The sequence below is a fragment of the Gymnoscopelus braueri genome (genome assembly GCF_963280865.1).
Source record: "Gymnoscopelus braueri genome assembly, chromosome: 9".
NCBI lineage: Eukaryota > Metazoa > Chordata > Actinopteri > Myctophiformes > Myctophidae > Gymnoscopelus > Gymnoscopelus braueri.
In genome coordinates this window covers 18519732-18547073 of record NC_137610.1, presented here as the reverse complement: position 1 = coordinate 18547073, position 27342 = coordinate 18519732, and the positions used below count along the sequence as shown (strand labels likewise).

The following is a 27342-nucleotide window of genomic DNA, read 5'->3' as shown; positions in this document are numbered from 1 at the left end:
TGGTGGAAAGTATAAGTACAAGTACTCAAGTATTGTAAGTTACATTTTGAGGTATTTGTACTTTACTTGAGTATTTACAATTTCCAATACTTTTACTTCTACTCCATTACATCTCAGAGGCAAATATTGTACTTTTACTCCACTACAATTATATGAAAACTTTAGTTACTAGCTAGGTAGGCCTACTTAGTAGATTTTGATCATTATTACAAAACATACATTAACCACTTCGGCCCTATATACATTTCGGCCATTTGAAAATAGCCGATCTACAAGCTCACAATGCTCATGCACATTGCTTGTAGATCTGCTATTTATTCATTTATTTTTTATAATTTTTTTATCCCACGATTTTGTAACCCTTATTTTTCACCCGGTGCCAATTTTCTGTGATCCTGGGCACTACACTCCCCTCACCAGCCTAGGGAGGCCAGGGCCGAGCTCATGCCTCCTTCAATGCATGAGAGCCAACTGACCTTCTTGTCACCTGACAGGGGGGAGTTTTCCTGGTTGGACGTAGCGCGTGGAAGGAACACGTTATTCCAACCAGTTCCCTTGCCCTCCATCAGGCGCCCGACTGTCATGGGGGAGGCGTTATAGTGACCTGGATTACTACATGTTTTTGTGAGGGTATTATTACCCTGAGAGACACGGGGAGAACATGCAAACTCCACACAGAAAGGCCTTTTCGCCAACCCCACCTAGGGTATGGGCGCTGATGACGCGGAGGAGAAGACACGCCCCCAGCGCCCACAGCGTCCCCGGCGGGAATCGAACCCAGGACCTTCTAGCTGTGAGGCAACATATAATAAAGATCTGCTATTTTCAAAAGATTTCAATACATACATTTGAAAACTTAAAATGGGACCTTCTGCATAATGAGTAATTTTTATTCCGGACCTTTACTTGTAACAGACTATTTCTGCATTGCAGTATTGCAGTATTGATACTTTTACACAAGTAAAACATGTGAGTACTTTTACCACTGGCTAGTAGTAGCCTAGTAGTACCAGAGTAGTACACAAGTACTATCCGCCACTGGGCCTACATTTCCCACAATCCCACGCGAGTCTGATCGGTGAATCAGTGCGCCCGCGTCGCTGCTTGTCTTGTCTTGAAGAACACAGACAAGTGCATCACACTGTAGTGACTAGTGAGTGTAATGTGGACAGACTGTACACTATTATAGACATAAGGTGAAGAGCAGAGATGTCTCTTTCAGACACGCACACCGATACGAAAAGCCTAAGAAGAAGACAGACTACCGAAGGTGACGTTAAAATTGATACATTATGTGCTTATACGATCATGCAAAACTTTATACACGCACGAGATGTAGCTATTGTATATCCATATGGCGAGCCGAGTAGTCAATGATATTAAGCATACATACACATTACACTTCTGATATCACTAGAGTAGCATAGACCCGAGATATGACGAGTGACGACGCAGTCTTATTATGTCTGTCTGTCATGCGATATCCCAGTGTGTGTGTGTGTGTGTGTGTGTGTGTGAGTGAGAGAGAGAGAGAGAGAGAGAGAGAGAGAGAGAGAGAGAGAGAGAGAGAGAGAGAGAGAGAGAGAGAGAGAGAGTGTGTGTGTGTGTGTGTGTGTGTGTGTGTGTGTCTCATGTGTGTGTGTGTGTGTGTGTGTGTGTGTGTGTGCGCGCGCGCGCGCGTGCGTGCGTGCACCGTTAGTTCGTACTTCGTTTGTGTGTGTGCGAGAGCGAGTGAGACTCGAGAGACTTAGTGATGCTGTTTGTTTTGTTTTAAATGAATCATAAAAGAGACATGGAATAAGCTGATGCAACATTAACAGTTTTTTAGTTGCATAAGCATGTTGTAACCAAACTGTAGGCTATACTGTTATTCTCCTTCTAATTGTCTCCCATATTTCAATGGCCAATTGATCCTGACATTTTATCATAGGCCTATAATACTATATAATACATTCATTATTTAATTTGGACATAATTGGAACATAGCTATAAATAATTATTATATTTCTGCCTGCCTTTTAATCTTTGTAAACAATCATTGCACAGGGCAGATATGACAAATAACTACGAAGCCCAGTCCAGCTTGTGGATCTGCTCTTAAAAAAAAAAAAAGTGTTTTACTTTTTGCCCTAAATAGAGATGCCCTATAATAATATTAGCTCAGATTAGTGCATCAAGTGATTATATAACAATTGTGACAGGCCTTAATTAAAATCGAATTATCTGTTGTCTATTTGTTTGTCTGCTTCTTGTGTTTGTATTTTTTGTTTAAAAATGTAAAACCTAATAAACATTGAGTCATAAAATAATAAAGTAATTGTCTGTTCTATGCCTCTAACTAGCAATCACTAAGCTTTTTTGTTGACAAACTAATAAATTAGTCATTTCCAGCAGTAATTGGTCTGTTTTTGTGTCGAGTTTGTTTTGCAGCAACGTATCACGAGGCATCCTTGGGGATCACAGAGAGCTTTGTCCATAAGGACCATAGATTAGATATTGACACAGCATCTTCCCATCAGAATCAGCAGCCAGATTAAATATCTCTGCTGTCCACCAGAAACCAGCTAACTCCAAAATGTTCATTTTTCAGGAAATGACACACGCACTGATTTATGGAGGAAAAAAATGCAAAAGCGGAAAAATTGAGTTAGCTGGTTTCTGCCGGATATCAACGATATGTTAGTGGACAGCTCCAGAATTTCTTCACAGTGAAAGCAAATCTTTGATTTGTGTCTCAGGCCAATGCTGCCACAAATCACGTAAAATTGCCACCAGTGATAAACATTTAAACATTTTCACGTTCAGCTGAAACTACAAACAGAAAGAGGAATTGGAACCAAATAGGCTCAAACTGGAGCAATATGCCCGATTCTGAATGTTCAAAAAGGGAAGCATCTTGCTTGTCATGATGCAATCATGCTTTTGACCTCTTTGTCATGAACATGTGGTCAGTAATTAGGAGCAGCACTTCACATTCTAGAGATATATCAAGCAAAGGACAGAGATTGTAGGCCGGTGACTGACGCAGGTTGTTACACGGATAATTTATAGGTTCATTGAGGCTAAACAAAGCCCTACTTTGTTCTGAAGATAGTGAGCCGTTTGAAGCATGATGGTCATGTCAAAATGTAAGATTTAACATTTTAGTTATTGCACATGGCATGCACATTGCAAATGGAACTGTCAGTTGTTTTGCGTTGTGTGTGAGTTTTTTTGTTATTTTTGGGGGAGGGAGGTTTTCAGTGTTTATTGATAGCGACAGTGAAAATAGACAGGAAACAGGGAGCGAGAGCTGGGGAGCGACATGCAGCAAACGGTCCACCCGGCCTAGGAGTTGAACAGGAGACGTGCCCTAACCTCCCGGGCAAACAGGCACCCAGGAACTGTTCAATTGTCATAGAACACCAGTTAAATATTTATTTGAGGTACAGTTTTCAGCACATTAAAATACCTCACCAACTCACTGATAATATACTGTATAAAAGCTCTTTTTAATGGAAAGATATGCTTCACAGATAGGCTATGTATTATGATAAAACATAAAAACAATGTTCAACTACCATGTCACCCAAATGTCCCCTGGCCAATGGATGCCTTTTATGATGTCCCACAACATCCCCTAATAAGACATAATAAGAGCCAGTTACTTTTGATTATAGCGGTGTTCTCCTGTTACAGATTCTCTAGTGGAGCAGGACTCCCAGGGAGCTTCCCAACAACCCGATTTACTCGACACGTGGAACACATCACCACATCCGTCTCTCCGTCCAGGACTCTGCACAGCTACATGCCTGTCCACACACGCACGTGAGCACTATTCTCAAGGGAAACACCATTTCACAATATGGCATTTCATCCTACTGTTATCATGTCAATGGCACCATGTGTCACTTCAGGTCACAGCCACCCCGTTCGTGCTGACAGTTGGGAAGAAATCACCTGCAAGACCACCATCAGAGCAGAGAATGAAGTGGAAGCCAATAAATTAGTCAACAACTACAGGGTGAGGGCAAAGGAGAAGGATTTACATACATTTTGTTGTTAAAAACGCATTGACTTCAATTATTTGTGTGTGTGTGTGTGTGTGTGTGTGTGTTTGTGTGTTGTGTGTGTGTGTGTGTGTGTGTGTGTGTGTGTGTGTGTGTGTGTGTGTGTGCGTGTGCGTGCGTGCGTGCGTGCGCGCGCGCGCGTGCGTGCGTGCGTGTGTGTGTGTGTGTGTGTGTGTGTGTGCACGCGGGCTCGCGTATGTATCAGTTTGGTTTCAGAAAATGGAAGAGCCATGTGACGGAGCGTCCGCTTGAAGAGCGCTCTGATGTCGTGAAAGAGCTCTACTCTGAACTTACCGTCATTAAACCACACATAGATGCAGGTTTGGTTAGCTTATTTGATTGTTTTGTGAGGTTTCGTGCCACTACCAAGTGATACAGATCAAGGGTGGCATTGACATTATATCTGTAACTAAGTACATATACTGTATGTATGTATCAGTAATTAATTGCTCATATGGAAGCTTTCATTATGCTGATCATGTGTCTTACTTTTCTTGTTCTGCTATCAGGTCAACTAATCACATTTGGAAACCTAGCGTATGTGTTCATGTTTGGTTGGTGGATGTTTCTGGTGTACCTTGTGGTCAGCATACTAATGTTCATCACTGTCCTTGGAGCAACATATGGTATGAACATGGCCTGGCTTCATTATCACTGCATTTGATCACTAATCCCACTGGATAACGATCACGTGCCCAAACATCTTTTTGTTTTTCCCTTCTCTTTGCAGGTAAGCTTTGCTGGCAGTTGGCATGGTACTTCCTGTGGCCTTTTGGCAAGTCAATACTTGAGGTACCGTTTGTGTGTAGCTGGAGTACAGTATGTGTTATTCCCCCTGTCTCTTCCTATTTCAAACCAATCAAACCTAGTTAAAAAAAAAGGCCTTTTGCATATCTACGTCAAGGGACAGGTGTGTAGGAGTAGTTAGTCAATGCATGAGAGAAGCAAAAAATAATCCTGTCTTCCCTTACAGCAACAATTTTAATACCTGATGAAGGTCCAAGCGGCCGTAACGTTGTATTTGCATTACATTGTTGCTGTAAGTGAAGACAGTGTGCTTGATTCTTATTTTGCTTCAACCCAATCAAACAAAACACTGTACATGTAACTCATAATTTCCTAACCGTCTCAGTGTCTGTTGTCCATGAAAGTTGTTTAATAAAAAACATTTATAATAGACTGAAACAAAATATCTTTCCAGCTAATTAGCCAGTTAAAACAACTCTGCTCTATTTTAGACTCATCGATGATTGATGTTAAAGGGGAACTTCGTCAAATCCTATCGTTCTAATGTACGGCGAAAGTGAAAATCGGAATATGTTCTGTGTGCCGAGAGCTTCGGCTTTGAATGCTATCAATGCATTGAATGGAACATTATCACGTTTTATCAGACCATTGAATGGGCGAGTAGGCGACATACTGACCTACCCGCGATTTTTCAGACCACCATTGAGTGGGCGAAGTAGGCTAGATTCTGACCTGTATCAGTCGCAACGTTTTAGCTTTAGCTCGCTCGGTGGTGCTTCACGTGGCTCGAGTTCGCTTGAGACTGCGCGCCTCTGTCATTGTCCAAAACCGAAACTAAACTTATATAATAACACCCAATGAATGGTCTGATAAATCGTGATAGTGTCCCATTCGATGCATTGATAGCATCCAAATGGGGTGCGAGAGCTCACTCTCTCAGCTATAGAAAATCGCGGCCAGCCTATATAGAACAACGCATTTGGACAAGTTTTATGTAGACAGTCTGTGATTTTCCAGCAGAAGCTGTCTGTACCCATAACACATTATGAAGTCTCTTTTTATTTCCAATTCATAAAACAATGAAAGGATTTACATGTAATATCAGCAAAGTTCAACATTAATGTTGGTTTCTGAAATGACCTCTATCCTTACTCCAGGTAGGAAATGCAGTGAGATGCTGTGAGAATTCCCCTCACTGTGAGACTCATAGTGAGGGGTGCGCTTTAGATAGGGTGGAGGAAACCATACCCATCCTGCTCCCTTCACCCACTGACGGAACAGTCCCTGAACTGCCGGGAGGACCTCCAAGGAAACCGTACTGGGTGGGTATGTGCGCTATCGCTGTGTCTGACTCATATTGGGTCACACTTTTTATACAGAAACTAGAGAGCCTATGAATTGTATGCAAAGAAAGACGGTTTATGTTCAGACTGGCAGCCCAAATCAGATTTTGGAATCATATTGGTTTTATTAAGTCTGATCAGCAAATAAACTACATAGATAGACATGCTAATCAAATTTGAACCACATTCCTGGGTGGTTTGAAATTCAATTCAAATCTTATTTCTAAAGATGTGTCTCAGTCTCTGGACACTGAAGCCTGATTTATACTTTTGTTGTTTGATTGTTGATTGTGATGCATTGTGAGCCTGTAGATGTGCTATTTTCAGAGTAGCTATAAATTAAGCATTACTGCGTCGTTACCACAACAACCAACCAACCGATGATGTCTGAACACACAAATCTGATCTGGTCACTTTAGAATAACATTGTGGATACTGTACAAATTGGATTTGCCTGTAATCTGAACAAAGCCTTTGTGACACAGCAACAGCCTGCCTACACTACTAAACCAAGTTCAGAACATTATCATTTGATGAAGTACTGTCCCCTTCATGTTGTGTAGCATCGTTTCACCACATATGTATGGCTGCTGCTGGGTTATCCTCTTCTGGCCGTGGTTCATGTCCTGGCTTGCTTCCTCTCCTGGATCCTGGTCTTCACCATCCCTGTGGCAAAGATGAACGCACGCACCCTGGGCACCGTTCTCCTCATGGCCCCTGAAGACATCTCTGTCTCCACATGCTCACGGGTGAAGGTAAGACATAGTGATCCAGTAACAGTACATAAACACCCTGAGGCCGGTTGATATTGTCTTATTGAGACTACTGTAGCTTTCTGCCCTCTTAAAGGACCTTACTGGTGGTTTGGCATACTTAAATCATTGACTATAACTCATGGTATACTTGACATTACTGCTGATTCTTTTCCAAGATGTACCATGGTTTGTTTGATTTTCTAGGAAGCCATTGATTCAGTTAATTTCAGTACGGTTTGAAAATCTACTTGTGTAGACTGTCACTCTCCAAAATGTTTTTTTTTTGTCCGTAATAAACCTTTCGGCATTGCAAGCTACGACTACGAGTGTGCTTGTTTTGAGATAGGTTACCCAACACAATACATTTTATTATTATTATTATATTATTATCATCATCATCATCATCATCATCATTTTATTTTATTTCATTTTTGTCAAAGTTGCATTATTGTTGCATTGTAATGCATTTTAAAGTGTGGACTGATTTGAAAAGTCTGAAAAGATCAATTTAAGAACTAAATTAAGATCAGTTAAAGAACGGTCCGGACCGGGCACTTAGGCTCAAATGTAGCCTGATAGCACGTCGCGGGTTTGCGTCCCGATCCCGACAGCCTTTGCTGCATGTCACTCCCCATCTCTTTCTCCCTGATTCCTGCCTAACTTCACTTCTCTATCAATAAAGGCATAAAAAGCCCAAAAATAATAAAGATTGATTAAAGAACTAAATTGAAACACCCATGACATATTAACTGAATGTTAATACATGCTGCCATTTCTGAAGTTTAGCCAACTTTGATTCAATTATTCGGGTAATGTTTTGGGACCATGGAGAAAATGTTAATATATGCAAAATATATTTTTTTAACCATTCATGGAATTTGTTTTGTACAATATATAGCTAAGCTGTGAATAGATGACACATAATGACTTTAAAAGATTCACTCACTATGTTATTTCTATTTTCTTACTTTGTTTTTAGCATGACACCAGAGCACTCCTATGCTGTTACCATGCGGTAAACTGGTACTACTACAAATATACAGTTGATGGGATCAATGTGTTTGCTGTCAGTATCCTTTACCTAATGATGACCAGAGGAATCATTGTTTATTGTGTGTGTGTGTGTGTGTGTGTGTGTGTGTGTGTGTGTGTGTGTGTGTGCGTGTGTGTGCGTGCGTGCGTGCGTGCATGTGTTTGTGCGTGTGTTTGTGCGTGTTTGTGTCTGTATGGCATAAAACCTGTTTAAATCTTTGACTCTCATCTCAGATCTCCTCCCTCTGGTGATAGTTGCCCTGGTGATTGGATACATAGACAAAGAAAATAAGTATGCCAGCTCAGAAGTCAAGTTTGGCATTGCAATCTGTTCCACAATACCTTTGTCCTATTACATTGGTATGGGAATTGCCAGGTACGCTCTCTTTCTTGGATAAAAGCACACAGAGATGCAAGTAGGGTGCAACAGTTAATCGAACATATTGTTTAAAAAAAACAAAAACATTATATTTAATTTAATACACATTTTATATAATAAATGAATTGATGGGGGTGGGGGGGGGGGACTTTTAAAAACCTTCAAAAACCATTGGTTACATTTGTACACTCTTAAGGTCCTTACACACCGGGGTGATTTTTTTCATGCGAATAATACGTTTTTTTTTAAACCTTATAAAGTCAATGCAAGCTTCCACACCAGTTTCGCGGAGCGAAAAAAAGCGTCTTTTAAATATTCGGAACGAGTCCGAATTTTGCGTATATTCGCATATTCGCCGGTGTGTAACCGCCTTTAGAGTTAAATGAACACTGAGGATTTTGCAATTCTCCTGTGATGTCTCCCTTGTTTGCAGTATCTCTGCCCAGAGTAACTTTGCGGTGGGAGCCGTGGTAAACGCTTCCTTCGGCTCTATCACAGAGTTGACCTTCTACATCACAGCCCTGATCAGAGGTCACCGGACAGGCAATCCCTGTCTACAGGAGATGGTTAAGGCAGCACTGACTGGCACACTACTAGGATGCATCCTTTTCATCCCTGTAAGTCACGCTACTTCGTTAAAAAAAACAAGCTCCTTACTTCAGGATACTAAAAGACCAGTAACAACCAGATGGAAACATGGGGCTTTCCACTTTCAACTAATTGAAAATAAAGTTTTAAAGTTCGATATGACATTATGGTGAGAACACATCATCGGGTCATCAGAAAGATTACAACAAAGTTATGCAAAACCACCAATAATACAAAACATAATCGCCTGTTGAGTTTTGTGAACCATAACACTTGAGCGCCACCATTAGGCTCCAAGTCTTGAACCCTTTGTTGTACAGACACATAATTTGGTGTGTCCATTCAGGTGTAAGAAAGCTGTTGATTTTGGTGACCCTTTGACCTCAAGTGCCACCATCAGGCAAAACTTTGTAATGAGCAAACTTGGGAGATTCATAGGCCTGGGCCTTGACTTTTCTTGTTCGTATAGTTAGTTATTATTATAGTTAAGTAAAACTAAAAACGAGGTGTGAATTTTCTTTTATTAACTGAAACAAATAAACAAACTAGACTTTTGAAAAACAACTGAAACGATATAATGCATTTACAAAACAAATAAGATAGACATTATACAGAAATTGTCTTTAGTTTTAGTCTTTGTCAATTTCGTCAAATTTGTCAAAACAACAAGCATATGGTGCTATGTTTATTGAGACTGGAATGTATACATGACTGTGAGTCAACTGCTTTCACATTTGGGTTTGTATTGTAATAATCGGAATGTATTGCATCTGAAAAATTATAATTAAAAACTAAACTAATAATGAAACTAATAAAAACAAAACTAAAACATTTAAACAATAAAAAACTAACCTGAAACAATCAACTGAAACTGAAAAATAAAAACTAATAAAAAATATAAAACTATAATAAGTCACTCTTGCCTATTATACATAATTATTCCTTGACCTAAACTAGACCGAAACCATAAACTTGAACAATGGTATTTGTGTATTTCAGGGGATCTGTATGATCATTGGCGGTCTGAAACACAGCGAGCAGCGCTTCAATAGCCGCTCTACAGGAGTGAGCTCTGCTCTGCTCTTTATCTCTGTTGGAGGTAAGCACTTGGATCTCATTTTAATGTCTGTTATCCCCTAACTGTAGGTTTCTCACAGGAAAAACCTAAAGGGTTGTTAACCCTCTAACCACGTGAACCCTAAGCTTCCCTGTTCTAGACATGTCATAGGGGTACATTTGGTGAAAATAGGCAAACATTCAAGGAAAACAGCTGATCTAGAAGCTTGAGTCACAACCACGGCACATTGTGAGCTTGAAGTTGTGGCTCAGCTATGTTCAGCAAAAGAGATTTGGTGTAGGGGGTAAAAAAGGAGGGGACCAAGTACAGAACCCCGGGGGACCCCGTCAAAGAAGTATATAGGGTTTAATATAGTAATATACTGTTCTTCTTCGTTTTGGGAGTGAGACACCCATGGGGAGTGTCTCACTCCTAAACTAAAAGAACCGGGGTTACCTACGTAACCTCTAGTTTTCCTTCTTATTAGCAATGTATTTTTTATTCAAAGTTGCCGCATATTGTCTCCACGTTTGTCTCCAAGTTTTCTTTCACTGTTAGATAGGTGTCATTATACAGACAACAAGAGCTGTCATTTTATTCTAAGGTGTGAATTCTCTGACTGTCATCCAGGTGTGTTCGCCCCCACACTATTCTCAAAGGCCTACGGGAACCTGGTGTGTGATGCTTGTACCAACAACTCCACAGGAGGAAATACCACAAGCAATAGTAGTGAGCAGTTTGTCTGCCATAACTGCCACTATGACCTGGTCAGTGACCTCACCTGTTGAATTAGAACATTCACTTACACTCTGCTACACATTTTTTATAAACATGCTGTAATATACACAATGTGAATCATTGACTATGTATTTCATACATAGGACCACAATGGAAACAAGTCCCCAGGACTTTTTTGTGTTGTCCTTTTAGCTTAAATGTCTTACTGTACCACGCGCTGTTTACATTTCTAACTACAGTTAATAAAGCATTCAACCAATCAAAACAGTATACCATGTAGAGTACCACCTGGGTATTTGTCATTGGCGTATCAGACTGACCAGTAAGCAAGGGCTGATGATCTGTATGCGAGGGCAAATACAGCTAAGTATACATACCCACAGTCTTATTTAATCACTAAGTTAACAAAAGAAATAGCATTTGATCATCACTGCAACCATGCCAGCCATGTTTGACGACCGACATGCTGAGCTCCTTCTACGGCGACATTACTCTTGTTGACTTTGAGCACTTTAGCTTGCGCTGATTGGTAAGGTATTGCCGGATTAGCCCTTGGGCTACTAACAGTTATCACTGTCTCTGTCCTTTTGTCACTGCCCTCACCTAGGGCAAATAAAGGCTAAACACTATGAGAACATGTTTTTGATTGTCTATTTTCTTCAACAGAACAAAACATTGTTCCATGACCACATTGAGTAAGTGATTGTCTATTCATTTGATATTTTAGCTGTAATGTTAGATGGGGAAAAACACTATTAAAAAAACACACTATTACATTGTAATAGTGTAATATAATACCTAACTGTATTTTTCTGTCTGCTCATGTCTAGACCGCTGATCTACACTGTGTGTGTCCTCTTGCCTGTTGCCTACATCATTGGTCTCATCTTCACATTGAAGACACACTCCCATATCTATGACATCCATGTTGGAGCGGGGCCCGGTATGAGACTCTCTTTCGTTTCGATACTCTGTGTAAGAAATACAGCTAAGTTGAATGTCAAAAGATTCCAGATACGTATCTGGTGCTTAACAATATAGATAACTGTGAGACCGCCATGGTCTCATGCTTAAATATCCTGAGCATTTATGTAAGTCTGAGAATTTACAAATGTAACCACATGGACCCTTACGAGTGCACACGTCATGCCTTTGTGTGTGTTCAGTAACTGGCAATCACGGAGCAGTGGTCCACTGGTCACGCTGGAGATCACTGCTCATCCTCATCATGGGCACTGTGCTAATGTCTGCATGTGCTGATCTCGTCACTGAGCATATCCAGCCAATCCTAAGCCAGCCCAATATCTCACAGGTGAATAGACTTCGACTCACACACATATTGCATAGAATTTTGCAGAACACCGCTGACATTATTCTCTCTTTCTCTCTAGTATTTCATAGGGGTAACAGTTCTGGCGATGGTTCCTGAGATCCCAGAGATTGTCAACGGGATCCAGTTTGCCCTCCAGAACAATATCAGCCTTAGGTACAGTAGGTCCTGCCTTAACCCCAAAGTTAAATGCTGTGTCACAGAAGTCTAAAGCGGTGGTTCTCAAATATTTTCATGTCAAGGACACCCAAATTGATACGTATTTGACCCCATCTGAAAAGATATTGTGCCAGGCACAAGATTTATAGTGTTAAAATGTGTCAACATTTTAACACAATAAAATGACGCTTTCACGTTGTGAGCTTGTAGATCAGCTATTTTCAAATATTTTCAAAAGAAAGAAGCAACCACACACTCAAATCTCTGTGAAAATATCCATAATTCATTGCGAGCTTTCGGTCGTTTGACCTTCTCCAGGCATCTGGCCAAAGAAGGTCTAGCTAATAGGGCTAAAGTGGTAAAGCTGATTTTGATGTTATATTAAGTACACCTGGGACCCCCTCAACTAAGGACCCCTGGGGTCCCTGGACCTCATTTTTAAAACCACTGCTCTAAAGAAACCACTGCCTGCCACTGTATAAAAGATATACTAACTGTATCAAAATTGTTTACTTTTTCAGTCTGGAGGTGGGAGGCTGTGTTGCCGTGCAGGTGTGCATGCTACAAATTCCTCTGCTCGTCTTATTCAACGCTTTCTATGTAAGACACCCTCCTTATGATTGTTGCTTTTTCAGAAAAAATAACTACTGGTGGTGGTTTCGTTTCCTGATAACATACTATTTGTGCATTGTTTAGGATGTGGGCTTCTTGCTCATATTCAATGACTTGCACCTGTGGGCCAGTGTCTTCAGTGTGATTCTCGTCAACTATATCTTCATGGATGGCAAGTCAGACTATTTTCAGGGTAAGTTGTTATACAGCGACTAATCCAGCAGCACCTTTCAGAATCATAATGAACTTAGGTGCCAAGTGCATTTAACTGTATCAGGGCAGGATTTTACCCTGGTTGACTACTGCTCTTAGCTGATGAAAGTTTTTACACTTTTTACGAGTACATTAGCGGCCCCATGTGGCAATTACTTGCAAATGTCCTTCTGAATCATAATCATTGAGCTTAGAGACCTCTGTATCAAAGCTAACCTAGGATGATATTTTAGATTAATTAATATTGTTGGTTGCTCCAATCCAATTACTTCCATATATGAACATTAATGTAATTGTCTATACAAGTCTCCTGTTCAGATGTTATTGACCGTTATGTTCATCTCTCAGGCACTGCTCTGGTGGTGGTCTACCTTATTCTACTGGCTCTCTACTTCTTTGCTCCTTCTCCTGCAAGCTGCAGGTGAAATTGTTCTTGTTTGCATGCAAATGGCACACACCAAAAATAGCAGATCTACAAGCTCATAATGCGCTACACATTGTGAGCTATGGTATTTTTGGTGCACGATACCAGCATGTAACTAAGTATAAATTTGGCATAACAGTGGGACATGTCACTGTGACTGAAATGTGTTAGCCCAAGATGTACTCCATATTTTATTATCATGAAAACCTTTTGATGTGAAAGTTTTATTCTTGTTACTGTCAAGTTCTTCTGAACCAGATAATTGAATGGTTGAGTTTGTGTGTGTTTGTACTGTGTATTTTTGTGAAGCATTTTGCTTTTCTATTGTGATATCTACTTATTTATGTTAAGCATTTGCTTTGCTGTGATAACTCAGGGAGGTACTATATGTTTTGTGAGTGCACTGATATACAATGGGTCAAAAGCCAGCACAGCCATTCAAATATTCTGCTTTTTATTGCCTTCTATCAACCTGAACATTTCAAATCTCACCAATTCTTCTGTCTCACTCCCTGCACACCGACATACATCGTAATATGCAACAAAGAACTCTTCAGTGAAATCCTGAATTTTAATTTATCTCAGAATCAGTTGTGCATGCACTGGAGTAATTGTTCTGTATTCATGAATCAACAAAGTCATAAGCTGTCCACACAAGCAAACACGATTTTCGTTTACCATTTTTATGTCAGAAAGTTCTCACTGCTTCTGGGAAGAAGGAAAATGCTAATAATAACAATAATTACATATATACACACATAGTTTATTATATATATATATATATACAGTATGTATAAAAATGTGTATGCATTTCAGGCCTCAAGGCAATAAAAACTAGAATATTTGTCTACTTCTGTCATTGTAAACTTTACAGTGTAAAGTGTACAGTAATATACCCAACTAGTCGTTACCTGGTCAGTGTACTGTAAGCCAAGGCATGTTTAAGGAGGTGGATAGATTATTTTTATAGTGCTGCTAATGGATAACAACCTTTAAGAGTAGTTTGTACGTTTAATGCTTTTCATTAACTTTTGTTAACGTATAGTAACAGCTCTCAAAAGTATACATTTTCATTCAATCACCTTGAATAATGTATTACTTAAATTGTGAATGAGACCATGTGAGAGAAAGGATCATTTTGGATATAATAATTAAGGGTGCGACAGTTAATTGAACTAAGCGATTTAAAGATTTTAATAAAATAACACATTTTGGGGGAAAATGTTTCAAAACATTTATTTTTCAAAAATAACAAAAACAGCCAATTTACAAGCTCACATCTCAAGAAGACCCGTTTTGAGCTTGTAGATTGGCTACTTTTGCTTTTTCCTCAACACTGTTGTACAACAAATCAAAGTAATCGATTTTGGAGATTACAAAAAAAGACCTTTTTTCCAGGAGAAAAAAAAAGGGAGCGCAACATGTTGGAAAAACCTGCTGCCAGTACATTTATTAATTTTACACAATGGAATTACAAAACAATGTACAATACAGTCATAGTTGCCATTGTGGAGACACTATCTCCCTACCATAGTCTACTCCTGTATGTAAAGTGACATCATGCAGACCATAAGGACATGCAAAAGAGATCATATAACTTTCATTGACATCAACCAAGTAATGCAGATTAAGGCTGGGCGATATGGACGAAATGAAATATCACAATATTTTTTATCAAATACCTTTATATAGAAATTGTGACGATAATATTGTATTGTGACAATTTGTGTAGGTATAAAATGAGCTTAAGTGATTAAAACCAGGAAAAGACAACATTTATCATATTACGATTACCAAAATACCAGACCATATCTAGTTTCATATCACGATATTGATGGATATCTTACCCAGCCCTAATGCAGATGAGGCTAAACATGTTGGTCTTATAAGCAATAAGGTACAGTACTTTTCAGAAGGCAAAAGCAGACCATCATCATGTCAAATAAATAAGACCATAACTTATCACACATGTTAAATGTAGCGTTAAAGTGTTGTTTTGGAAGTAAAACAAAAAAAGAAGTATTCTGTGTGAGCATAAATTTGAACCTCTAACACCAATGTGAAAAATATGTACTACTTTACTGTATGTGTCAAGCTGAACTCTCAGAAGAGTTTTCCTGAACCCAGGGAGAAGGATCTGTATAGTCTACATCGTGTACATAACTGTAGTGTACATAAGAAGCTCAATTAAGTCTCATAATCACAGCATTTAAAATCCTGAGTATGCTTGATATATCTAGCTCCTAGTGCGAAACCCCTGGACATTTTATTCATTACAAATATCATAACTACAGCTATACATTTGTTGTAAAAACAACCAATCTTACTAAATGGGTTCCTCTGGTTCAAAATAGATACAGAAATGAGGCTGGGCAGGGGCAGAAAAGGAAAACATTTAAATATACAGGAACATTTACAAAGGGCTATTCATAGCTTTCGGGAATTAAGAATGTTATATTAAGACTGTCCTTTATCACAATGAAAGATTGTATAAGGTTCAATAAATGGACTCTGTGGATATGCAAATATAAAATGGCTCATGGATGCAGAGCACCGGGTATGGCAAATGAAAAAGGCTACGGGCAGATTTAAAAAAGTCTGAAACCAAATAAAAGCTTATTTGGATGTTTTGGATGAAGACTGAAGGCACTGGATGATATAAGCTCAGCAATCCACTTGGCGCTACAGCATTTCTAAAGCGTTCAACAATCCCTTTCAATAAAACATGAGGAAAATGGAAGAGGGCAGAGGCACTCGAAATTCACAGTGATGTCATTACTGCCAACTCAGTGTATGAGTCGCATGCTTCGGGTAGACATGTGGTAGGTAATGGGAACTGACTGCAGGTGTGGCGCTCAACCTCAGCAATCAATCTTCTTAGAGCCCTAGACACCCTCGTTGCTCAGCAGACAATAAGCCACAGACCTACTTACATTAAGGCTCAGGTTATGGAGAATATATGGACAGGATGTTATATATTTTTACCCCACAATCATCCTACAGGTAGGTAGGAGAAGGTGTAATTGACATGCTGCTTATTCATCCAACACTAAGGGGTGATTTATACTTTGTTGCGCATCAGTATCGTGCACCGAAAATAGCCGATCTACAAGCTGACAACGCATCGCACTGCAATGTGTTGTAGACTGTGTTGTAGACTGGCTATTTTCGGTGCACTACATTGCCATGCAACCTAGTATAAATCTGGGGTAAGGCCTACTCTGGCCCAAGAACAGGTACACAATGAACAGCACTGAAGCCAATGATTCACTCAAACTGCACACTTCGTAACTTGCTACTGATAGCTGAAGATTGTATAAGTGGGCCTGTTATTAAACTGCCTTGTTTTCAATATAGTCTGACAAAGACTATGAGTCTAGTACTAGTATGATGCCCTGCATAATTCTGATTAGAAATATCGACGCACAATCCCACATCAAATATTTTCTTGGACAGCGCCACGTTTGACTGAGATGCAACAGTTCAGCTGTTGAAGAAAAATAGTTATGTTTACCTACAGGATGAGTATTTCACAGTGGGCATAGCAGCAGTAGACTGTACATGTCATATAGCATCATCGCTTCAACTATTGTCACAGAAAGTATATCCCTGCCTCTTAAATGACAGTAAAGTTACAGCACCAGAAGCAACATTCTTTTTGCCTTTCAGCTTTAAAAACAATATTCTCTGGAACATCCACTCATTCCATAATGTGCAAGTTTCTTCATTACGGTGACCGAGTGTTAAATGGAAAGGGACAGCAAATGGATTTAAACCAACTTCTGAAACGCACATAAAAAAAAGCAAGACGGCATTTATGATTCTGGTTCTCACACATCCAGGCAAGGCTCCTAATGAATGAGGACAAATCCAATCCTGAAATGTGCCATGTTCTGTGGACTGTGAGCTCATGCAGACAAGCTTAAAGCATTGTAGCTGGTTTCAGAAGAAACACACGTTTAAATAAGATTGAAATCAAAAGGCATAAAAAGTTTTGGTTTTCAAGAATGATCAGGCATCAATCCACATCAGTATGCTTCTTCAGTCCATTCTCAGACCTTTGTTCTTCTGTGAGTTTGTGTCTACTCAACAACGGCCTGAGGGTTATTTAGTGCTTGTTCTGTCAGACACCCATTTACCTCCGGCTATCCAGCATCTACTTGAGGCGCTGTATCATTGTGTGTGTGAGGCCCAGGCTGAGCAACTGTTGAGTGGAAAGTTGGGCAAGGCGAGGGAAGGCTTTGAGCAGCTTCTCCCAGGTCAACTCCAGCAGGCTGGGGACAACCAACCACACCTTGTACAAGGAGCCAGTTCTCCGATTCTCAGACATATTCACTACACCACCATGAATGTACATACAGCCAGCCTGAAGGAGAGAGGAAGCAGTGGCTTATGTTGAAAGAAAAATAAATCTATATCTTGCACAAGAATCTTGCAAAATAGTTAAAAAACGCAATAGACCTTAAACAAACACAGAGACATGTTACTAGAAATACTTTGTCAGCTAAACCATCGTTTTCCTATGCCTAGGACATACGCTGCTCTCTTCTACTGCATGTGCCTTTTTTTCGAGCATTTCTTAGACATGCATAAAAATTCAATATTCATTCATGCATGAAATATTCTCAACTTTTAAGCACAAGCTGCGAGTCACACCGCTCGCTCCTGTTCTGATTCCGGCAGATGTGTTAGGAACGGTGGAACAATGGCAAATGCAGACGGAAGTTTTATATTAGTCTCAAGACTCGAAGTATGCTTGAATCGATTTTTCGATTCATTGTTGATCACCTGGTTACGCACGCAGGCCCACTCCACAGGCACATCACTCGTCTAATATAGCGGAACTAACACAAAATGGAAATCCACATACTGTGCCTTTGTTTGTATACATACTGTATTGTACTAACCGGAGTGACTGCAGCACAGTGGAAGTAGGCTGGCTCTGGCATGAGAGCTGGCATCCTGGTCCACTGGAAGGTCTGCAGATTGAGCTTCCACAGGTCAGACAGGATCTGCTCTCCATTATAACCCCCACATATAAACACCTCTGGTCGGGGAGAGAGAGAGAGAGACATAAGAATGGTATTCACAAATATTTCACAGGCAGGTCCAAGTTTATGTTCAGTGAAAAAATATAAACGGTAATTTGTTTGGTTACCGTCTTTGACCTGAACACTGCTGTGACACCGGCGTGCAGCAGGATATCCTGGTATAGATGACAGATTACACATTACACATGATTTCAAAGCATGGGAATTTCTTTAATTCGTTCACCTGCCTCAGAATATGGCACTGCCATAGTATGCACAACAACCCTACTTTTTCATTAGTCACAAACCTATTTTTTCATGAGGTTTGGTGGTTATTTCCTCCCAGTAATTTGTCTCCAGGTTGTACGCATGAATCTGGCAAGAGAAACTTGGAATTAACCCAATACATAACAATGACCATTTGACCACATCATTTCCCCTGCATTGTGTGTACACGGCAAGCCCAGCCATCTTGTACCTTGTCTAGGGGGTATGAAGTCCAGGACGTGCCCCCTCCTAGAATGTATATTCTCTGTCCATCGTGAGCTAGCTCATGTCTGTACCTGGGTGGGATAAAAGTTCATTAATATTGCAGGGATTCCCTTAGGGTTACACACACCCCAGACTATATTTCAATTACTCCACAGACTGACCTCTCCTCAGGCAGATCTGAGGGGGCATTGCTGGGCTTGAGATGGGTCCACTCTCTGGTGGCGAGGTCCAGTCTGTGTAAGTCTGTACTATAAAGATACCCAGTTGTCCCTCCAAATACGTAGAGGTAGCCATTTATAATGACCATAGCCTGGAAGTGGAGATGGTGAATAGAAACCTAAACATGTGATGAGATAAGGTATGACTGCATGTATGACTTAATTCACAGTAAAGCTCTTCTTACCTGCCCATAGATTCTGTTGGGTTTCTTCCCTCCACAGTTGAGTAAGTTCCAGCGTTTGTATATTACGTTGCAAACATGGACATCATTACCATTGTTTTCGCCAAATGGAATCCCAGTGCCACCAAAAACAAGCAGGTTGTTCCCATGCAGAACAGCTAGGGGACAGAGAAAAACAGAATACTTTTTGTATTGCTGAAGCAGGAACTTAAAAGTAACACAGATAGTTATGGCAATGTTGTGGACAAAAGTTATACAGCCAGTCTCCCCTCTGCTACTAGAGGCCACTATGGTCATTGGCCTAGACCTGCTTGAGAATCAAGAGATAATGTATAGTGTGTGTGTGTGTGTGTGTGTGTGTGTGTGTGTGTGTGTGTGTGTGTGTGTGTGTGTGTGTGTGTGTATATATATATCTATATCTATCTATCTCTCAACATCTTTTAGAAAACTGTTAGGATTTAGAAGACATTTTTTCGACCTCAGGTCTAAATGGGTTAAAACAATTTGGGCATACTGTACTAGGAGCGTGCATGCAAAGTTTCATGCTGATCGGTCCAGCATTACCGGAGATTAGCTGTTCACAGACACACAGATAGACAAAACAAACAATCAGATGAACAGGGGCGAAAACTTAATCTCCGGCCTTTGGCCTATCGGCCTGGCGGAGATTAAAAAAAACTGTATTTATCTTTAAAGGAAGATCGACTGAATGATGCTACCCAGAATTGCTACCATGTGTGGGGTAGAATAAAACAAACAAACATTCACAACTACTGCATAAATTTGCCTGAATACGTGTATATATGCGTTTTAATTTTGCCAATGTTTTGTTCTCTCTTTTAGTCACAGAATGCATTGCGCTGGGTGACTACAATGATAAATGGACAGAGGGTGATATCTGATAACCCCTTGGGTTAATAACTAACAGTTGCTGACCAATAACAATAACAAGCAGAAGTGCCAAGTGTGCTCAAATGTCACAGTGAGTGACCTCACAGCTGAAGACACATGTGTATGTCAAATATGGCCAGCACAGTTGATCAAATGCTTATTTTCTACTTGTCATGATTAAATTAAATAAAATGTGTATGTGACAAACAAATGATCACCCCGGCATTTGTGCTTGCCCTGTAACCAACATACAGACGCTGTATCTCTCTAAGCCATTCCTTGATAACCTCGGGATAACGATCAGTGAAACAACCATTACTACTTACTTGACATTGAGGCAAGCTCGGTGGGCATGTAGCCCTCAGTTCGGACCTGCTGCCAGGTGGCTGTGGCAAAGTGGAACCTCCACAGTTCTCTGAACAGTGGGTAGTCTTCATTCTCGGAACCACCTGCCTCATCAAAGTCTGGGTTGTAACCTCCAAACACATAAAGGTTGGCATTGTCTGCAACACAGCGGTGTCCACTACGGGCAGGGGGTGCACAATGCCCTGAGGAAGAGAACAGCAAATTTAACACAGTGAGGTGTTTTCAGTACAGATTAAATATGTAAAGCCTGAGTTGCACATGGGGGTCTCACATCAAAAATAGCCGATCTACAAGCTCAATATAAATATGGTATACAGTAAGCAGACCGTAATCCCCTACTTCTCCTGCAGCTCATATCATTATTGTAATGGGTCAAAATGAGCATTCAAAGCCAATTAGGGGTGTGCCGATATATCGTCCCGCGATATATCGCGATATGTTTTCGTGACGATATGTATCGTTTTGGATCTTCTTTTTTTTTTACACAATAATAATAATCAGGCATGCAAACAGCCCCGAGGTGAAAAGGATGACAACATGTTTTTTTTCGGGTCAGGTGTCACACTATTGCCCTAAGTTTGCATGTCTGAGTAATGCAAAAACAGAATTATTTGTTTGCATTTGCTTTTTTTCTCCCCCATATATTTTCATAATAAAAAAGTGTGTATCGTATCGTATCGAAGTTGTGAGCCCAATATCGTATCGTATCGTTTCGTGAAATTAGTGTATCAGCACACCCCTAAAAGCCATACAAAACAACTATAATCAGATAAAATAAAGACTAACAGAACAACATCTTTTGCTGAAACTTTTGTTTTGTATTCCTTTCCCAAGAACAGTACCATCAGGGTTTGTATCACCGTTCACAAATCACTTATTTTGGATGTTGATGATCAACAATGATCATCCTATATCATTATGAAAATGATATAGGATATACTGAAATATGCATTTTGATCAGTAAGAGAAATAATTAAACAGAGAGGCAAGTGCAGCTGATGGGTAGATTTAAAGGGGATTTAGGAAGTATTTTCACCGTTTATGTTGGACAATAGAATGGGTAGAGGTTTTGTGCAGCCAACATTGGTCTCTAGACCCACCTTCTCTCAGAAACCGGTTGGGGATTCGCAGGTTGGGGCAGGAAGGGGAGAATATGCGCCGAGCCTGAAGCCATCGCACTCGTTTCTTAGAACCTGTCACTGTCATTCAGTCAGAAGATACATTTAAAAATACCAGTGAAAACAACACTTATGACACTACGATGACCCACACACAGTCCCAAGACCAAGCCAAAGCCATGCAGCCCTTTCATAATGAACTGTTTGGTGTAAAGTAACCAAGTAGTACATTTATTCAAGTACTGTACTTAAGAACAATTTTGAGGTATTTTTTTTACTTTACTGGAGTATTTCGACTTTTCAGTACTTTTACTTCTACTTCACTACATCTCAGAGGAAAATATTGTACTTTTACTCCACTACAATTATTTGAAAACTTTAGTTAGTTACTTTGCAGATATAAATTATTCTATCATAAAGCATACATTAACCACTTTAGCACCATTTGAAAATAGCCGATCTACAAGCTCACATGTCACATGAGCTTGATCTGCTATTTTCAAACATTTTAGTACTTTTACTTTTGGCACTTTAAGTATATTTTGATGCCAATACTTTTGTACTAATACTCAAGTAACGTGTTGAACAACCGGCCTTTTACTTCGTCTTCTAAAATATCGGAGTACTTCTTCCACTTCTTGTCTGTTTCGTGTGAGGGAGAGACACATGCATACATAAACTAAACATTGGGAGAATGTTGGCTTCCGTAGCAGGCTAGCTAGCTTTGGCTACTGTATTGGGCAAAAAAAGCCAAAATTCTACTGAAATTGTTTCCAAAAACATTGTCAACTGACAACCGATGCATCCTTCAAATCAGTTCAATGCACTGTCTATGTACCAACGCGTCATCACAGCTCGTGATGCTGCTGCTGCAGTTTGTTTGTTTATAGCTCTGGTCCAGAGCGTTAGTGAGTTCTCTCTAACGCTCTGCCAGGCGCGCTGCTATTCTCATAGAACGAAAGTTCCACTACCGTGCGGTCTCCAAATTTAGTAAAAAATAAACAAAACTATTCCGCTACTCATTGAAACAAAGGCAGTTTTGTGTTGTTGAAAGTCTATTCTCCAGGGTGGGCGGCCTCGCAGGGCCGCACCTTTTCTGTATAATACACTTTTGGCAGAAAATAAAATATGTTCGCCAGATGGTAATTATTTTATGTACTCCACTGCGCCCTCTACAGATCTGGTCAATGGTAATTTATATTGACCAGATCTGTAGAGGGCGCAGTGGAATAAATAAAATTATTTCCATCTGGCGGACATATTTTATTTTGTGCCCAAAAAGTGTATTATACAGAGAAGGTGGGGTCCTGCGAGGCCGCCCACCCTGGAGAATAGACTTTCAACAACACAAAACTGCCTTTGTTTCGGTGAGTAGCGAAGTAGTTTTGTTTATTTTTTACTAAGGTTTGATACCTCATTTTCGGTCTATGAGTCTGCCAGGGCGACTGGCAGGGCGTTAGAGAGAACTCGGTACGCTCTGTCTGGACCAGGGCTAGTTTGTTTACAAACCTGAATCACGGACGGAGGGCCTCCACGACAGCTTCTCGAACTTATTCAGCTGATTGTTGTTGTTGCCACAATGTTCTCCATCTACTGCGAAAGACATTTTTGCTTAAGCGTTGACAGTAATTTAATAATAACCCAGCTTGCAGAGGCGACTTCGACTCAAATTGTGTTGTCGCATCAGACTTGCAGCCACCAAGCAAGAAACTCACACCAAAAAAAACAAAAACACGACAGCTCCAAAAAGCGTTGCCAGATTCTGTGAGAGAAACACGCAACCATGTCTAGGGAAACAAGCCCAAAAGAAGCAACTTAGGCCACTTGAGCACTTTTAAACCTACATGCGTCGGCTATTTGAAAATAGCATATCTACAAGCTCACAACACGTCGACCTGCTATTTTCAAAAACTCTTGCAATAATATGTGAAATATAACACAAATGCTGCACTGCAGTGGCTGGCACAAAACATTTTCATGAAAATATTTGAGAACCAGTGGTTTAAATAATAATAAAAATTGGAAGCGAGCCTAAATAAGCAACTAGTACAACTACACTTTAGGAACAAGCCCACAAAACCGTAACCCGCAACTACCAATAAGCAACTTTACAGGGGGGAAAGCATAGATATAGGGGAAAGCCCAAAGTCGCTTATAATAAGCCGACATGGCAACGGTGACCAAAACACGAGTTCGAAGTCCACACCTGCTGCAGCCTGATTATAGACTTCGTCGTACCACCACGACGACGGTGTCGCGTGTTGAAAATAGCCAATTTGCAAGCTCACAGCGCCTCGCGTCCGTGACGCGTTGTGAGATTGGAAATTTGCTAAATTGGGCGCGCAACACCGTCGTAGGACGGACCATAACTCAGGCACAACGTCACGGCCAGCTGGGCTGTTTGGACCAATCAGAGCAGGCTGGTCATTGATGTTGCTGTTTTCTGGGCCAATCAGAGCAGGGCTGGTCAGACGACGTCGCATTCAAGAGGCATTTACAAAGAATAATGCATTCAAGAGCAGTGTTGGATAAAGTACTCAACCTCACTACTCCTGGTCAACTATTACTTAACTACAAGTGAAAGTTGATGTTCCTCTGTCAAATTTGTAGGCCTACTTGAGTTAAAGTAGTGCTGGAGTACTTACTTTAAAAAAGGTTCAAGATATATCCTGAACGATGTATGCATATGCATATTGCTGCCCATATGCATATAAAAGTATGCATATAATATGGGCAAGTAAAATGATTAAAGAAAGCATGTGTCTGACTCTGTGAGACTGAAGATTTTAAGATGTAGGTTATATGTAGTGGGATTCAAACATATAAATTACAACGTACAAATTCAAGATGGCGAGAGAATCCCTCTGTATAAAATAAATTTGAACCTGCAACTACCGCCCCGTTTCCATCCTTTGTTCATCTCAAAGGTTACAGAGAGATAAATTCACGAACAGATCAACAGCTAGTCAGCTACCACGATGAACAAAAACTGCTGTTTGAATTCCAATCTGGCTTCAGAACATCCCACTCCACTGACACATGTAGGCTATACTGTATTTGACCGACTACATTAAATACGAGGTAGACTCGGGCAAATACTGCGGCGTGGTCAGGCTGGACCTCCAAAAGGCGTTTGACACATGTCTGAATAAGCTGAAGGCGATCGGTTTTGGTAACACATCTGTAAACTGGATGAAATCCTTGAGGGAACTGAAGAAGTGGTTGATGTCAATGGAACCATGTCGTCCCTCCGGACCTCCCAGTGAACTGTGGGGTTCCCCAGAATACTAGGGCCTTTACTGTTCCTTCTTTACATGAACGATATGAAAGCAGCCTGTAACTGCAAGTTGTTCTTGTTCGCTGATGACTCTGCACAGACATTCTAGGGCTATGTCTCGGGCAAGGACAAAATGCAAGTTGAGGTAGCTCAGTTCTGAACTCAGTAAAACTTGGCTTTCTGAAAACAAACTGTCATTACACCTTGGTAAAACAGAATCCATTCTTTTTGGGTCCAAACATTCCCTTAGTAATGTAAATGCAAATGATTTCAAGGTCAGAGCTGACAATATAGTTATCTCAAGCAAAGAAGGTGTTATGACCCTGAGGTCATAATGTAGGTAATGACTATATGTTTTAATCTTCTATGTATAGGTTTGTGTATGCCCTGTGGTGTGTGTGTGTGTGTGTGTGTGTGTGTGTGTGTGTCTGTGAGAGTGATGGGCTGCAGGTGTGTCTAGCTGATTGTGTGAGTGAGTAAGTTTGCAGGGAGCTGATTGGTTCCAGCCTTGGGAAAGGGAAGTTAAAACGCCTGCTTTCCACAGCTCCTGTGGGCTCTCCTCTCTCCAGTTCCAGCAAGACTGCCAGCCAACCTACAGTATAGACATGTTTGTTAGGAGTTATTGTGCATTTTAACAGCCTTGGGTTTCGTAGGGGTGGGTAGTTCTAATGTTCTTCAGGTTCTAATGTTCAGTGGAACAGACACTGGTCTATTATATAAGCGACACCTACAATGACACACCTGATGGGGTTCAGACAATTCTGTGACAATCATGCTTGTTAGGTAGAGAGCAATCAAGGGGCCTTTTCAATCCAATAACATGGCTGCCATAGGATTGTCTGATCCCTATCAGGTGTGTCAGAGTTTCTTACACTGCCATGTGTTGATTCTGAGGAAGGCCAACAGTACGAAATGTTACTCAAATACTAAATCGCTACATAAGGAGCCAGAGTGGGCAACGCTTTTTTTCTTCATAAGTTTGTTCCTGAGTGTAACACATCCTGACACCCAAGCTGCAAACTGCAGTCCAAACGGGTGTTATTCCCTTCTCCTGTCGTCTCCTGGCAATTTCATCGCAACTATGTCTAAGCGTCACAACCTGAACGACCCTACCCAGTGCTTTACATCCAAGCAATCCAAGCCACCCACAACTACTACATGCGTGTCCTCTGTCAAAAAAGTAACAGATGAACCATTACAGTGTCCACTAAGACATTCCTCTAGCAGAGGGCAAGGAACTTTATGCAACCAATGGGAGTGGAGTCCTCTGTTCTCCTGCTGATCCAAACTTGGCCTGCCTTGCCCCATGTTCGCAAGAGGAGGCTGACACTCGTCTGCTTCTGCATGTGGCAGATGCTGTGCAAAAGGGGTGTAAGAAGGTGACCATACGTACGGTTGATACTGATGTGGTAGTACTGGCTGTGGCTTCATTCAGCAAGATAGGTCCTGATGAGCTGTGGGTTGCCTTTGGTGTTGGATCAAGCTTTCGGTACATAGCTGTTTATGAAATGGTTGCCACAATGACTCCAACACAGCGTCTGACTCTCCCAGTCTTTCACGCTTTCACCGGGTGTGACACTGTATCTGCGTTCGCTGGCAGAGGAAAGAAGACAGCCTGGGAAACTTGGAAGTCATGAATGAGGCTTTCAGTGAACTCCTACACATGCCAAGTGAGGTCAGTGAAGGATCAATGTTCCTGCTAGAGCGATTTGTGGTGCTCATGTATGCAGAAGGAGCGAGTGCATTCTCCGGCAGCGGCAACAGCCGCGGAACGTCCGCGGAACTTCCGGTGGAGGAGCGGCAGCTCCCGGCAGTGACTGCCGGCGGTGGAGCGTCAGCTGCCGGCGGAGCAGCGGAACTGCCGCGGAAACTGCCGGTGGAGGAGCGGCAGTCGCGGAACTGCCGGTGGAGGAGCGGCAGTCAACTTCTTTTTCCGCCGATAAAGTATAGTTTTGGACCATGACGGAGCCGCGCCGAATCAGCAGACCTTGAGGCCAAGGAGTCGCGCCCGAGCGCCTCCAGGCGCGAGTGCCCGCGACGACCGGCCGATGGTCTGCTATTCGACTAAGCGGCGTCCGAGTTATGTACCGATAGGCACAGAATCGTAAATAATATTAGTGGGGACTGCGTTACACAAACGCAGCACACTCCCAAAGCTGACGCCACCGGCAGCTCCAGCCGCCGCCGCCGCCGCCGCTGCCGGAAAATGCACTCGCTGTCCCTCCATGTATGACCGAACCAGTGAGTGCACGGAAGTGAATGATGCCAGGAAACAGCTCTTCACACAGAAGTCAAGAACACTAGAGAGCATTCCTCCAACCCAGGCAGCACTCAAGCAACAC

General features: G+C 41.1%; 2 protein-coding genes across 2 annotated transcripts; one reads left to right on the top strand and one right to left on the bottom strand.

Annotated features, from left to right (window-relative positions):
• The first annotated feature begins 1128 nt into the window (after window positions 1-1128).
• LOC308091381 (uncharacterized protein) lies at window positions 1129-14705 on the top strand. The gene is made up of 20 exons (XM_080436966.1): window positions 1129-1270; window positions 3679-3807; window positions 3897-4003; window positions 4255-4369; window positions 4559-4675; window positions 4780-4841; window positions 5954-6118; window positions 6703-6894; window positions 7874-7964; window positions 8161-8302; window positions 8739-8922; window positions 9893-9992; window positions 10581-10717; window positions 11355-11383; window positions 11519-11631; window positions 11855-12000; window positions 12080-12174; window positions 12699-12777; window positions 12874-12982; window positions 13351-14705. The coding sequence occupies exons 1-20, from the start codon at window positions 1210-1212 to the stop codon at window positions 13425-13427; spliced, it is 2250 nt and encodes a 749-aa protein (XP_080293092.1). The 5' UTR covers window positions 1129-1209; the 3' UTR covers window positions 13428-14705.
• Window positions 14706-14848: 143 nt separating this feature from the next.
• LOC308091382 (kelch domain-containing protein 10-like) lies at window positions 14849-23441 on the bottom strand. The gene is made up of 10 exons (XM_080436967.1): window positions 23233-23441; window positions 21706-21804; window positions 20566-20787; window positions 19352-19506; window positions 19110-19258; window positions 18935-19019; window positions 18765-18831; window positions 18585-18632; window positions 18334-18473; window positions 14849-17792 (listed from the first exon to the last, which is right to left on the bottom strand). The coding sequence occupies exons 1-10, from the start codon at window positions 23327-23329 to the stop codon at window positions 17583-17585; spliced, it is 1272 nt and encodes a 423-aa protein (XP_080293093.1). The 5' UTR covers window positions 23330-23441; the 3' UTR covers window positions 14849-17582.
• Between the last annotated feature and the right edge of the window lie 3901 nt (window positions 23442-27342).

What these genes read in the sequence shown, in the direction of transcription:
- LOC308091381 (XM_080436966.1), top strand. Translation starts at nt 1,210, where the DNA reads ATGTCTCTTTCAGACACGCACACCGATACGAAAAGCCTAAGAAGAAGA. An exon ending in ATTGGTATGGGAATTGCCAG is followed by an intron (nt 8,303 to 8,738) that starts GTACGCTCTCTT and finishes CCTTGTTTGCAG; the next exon opens with TATCTCTGCCCAGAGTAACT. An exon ending in TTGTTCCATGACCACATTGA is followed by an intron (nt 11,384 to 11,518) that starts GTAAGTGATTGT and finishes GCTCATGTCTAG; the next exon opens with ACCGCTGATCTACACTGTGT.
- LOC308091382 (XM_080436967.1), bottom strand. Translation starts at nt 23,329, where the DNA reads ATGTCTTTCGCAGTAGATGGAGAACATTGTGGCAACAACAACAATCAG. An exon ending in CAACCGGTTTCTGAGAGAAG is followed by an intron (nt 20,788 to 21,705) that starts GTGGGTCTAGAG and finishes TCTCTTCCTCAG; the next exon opens with GGCATTGTGCACCCCCTGCC. An exon ending in CAGTGTTCAGGTCAAAGACG is followed by an intron (nt 18,474 to 18,584) that starts GTAACCAAACAA and finishes CTCCCCGACCAG; the next exon opens with AGGTGTTTATATGTGGGGGT.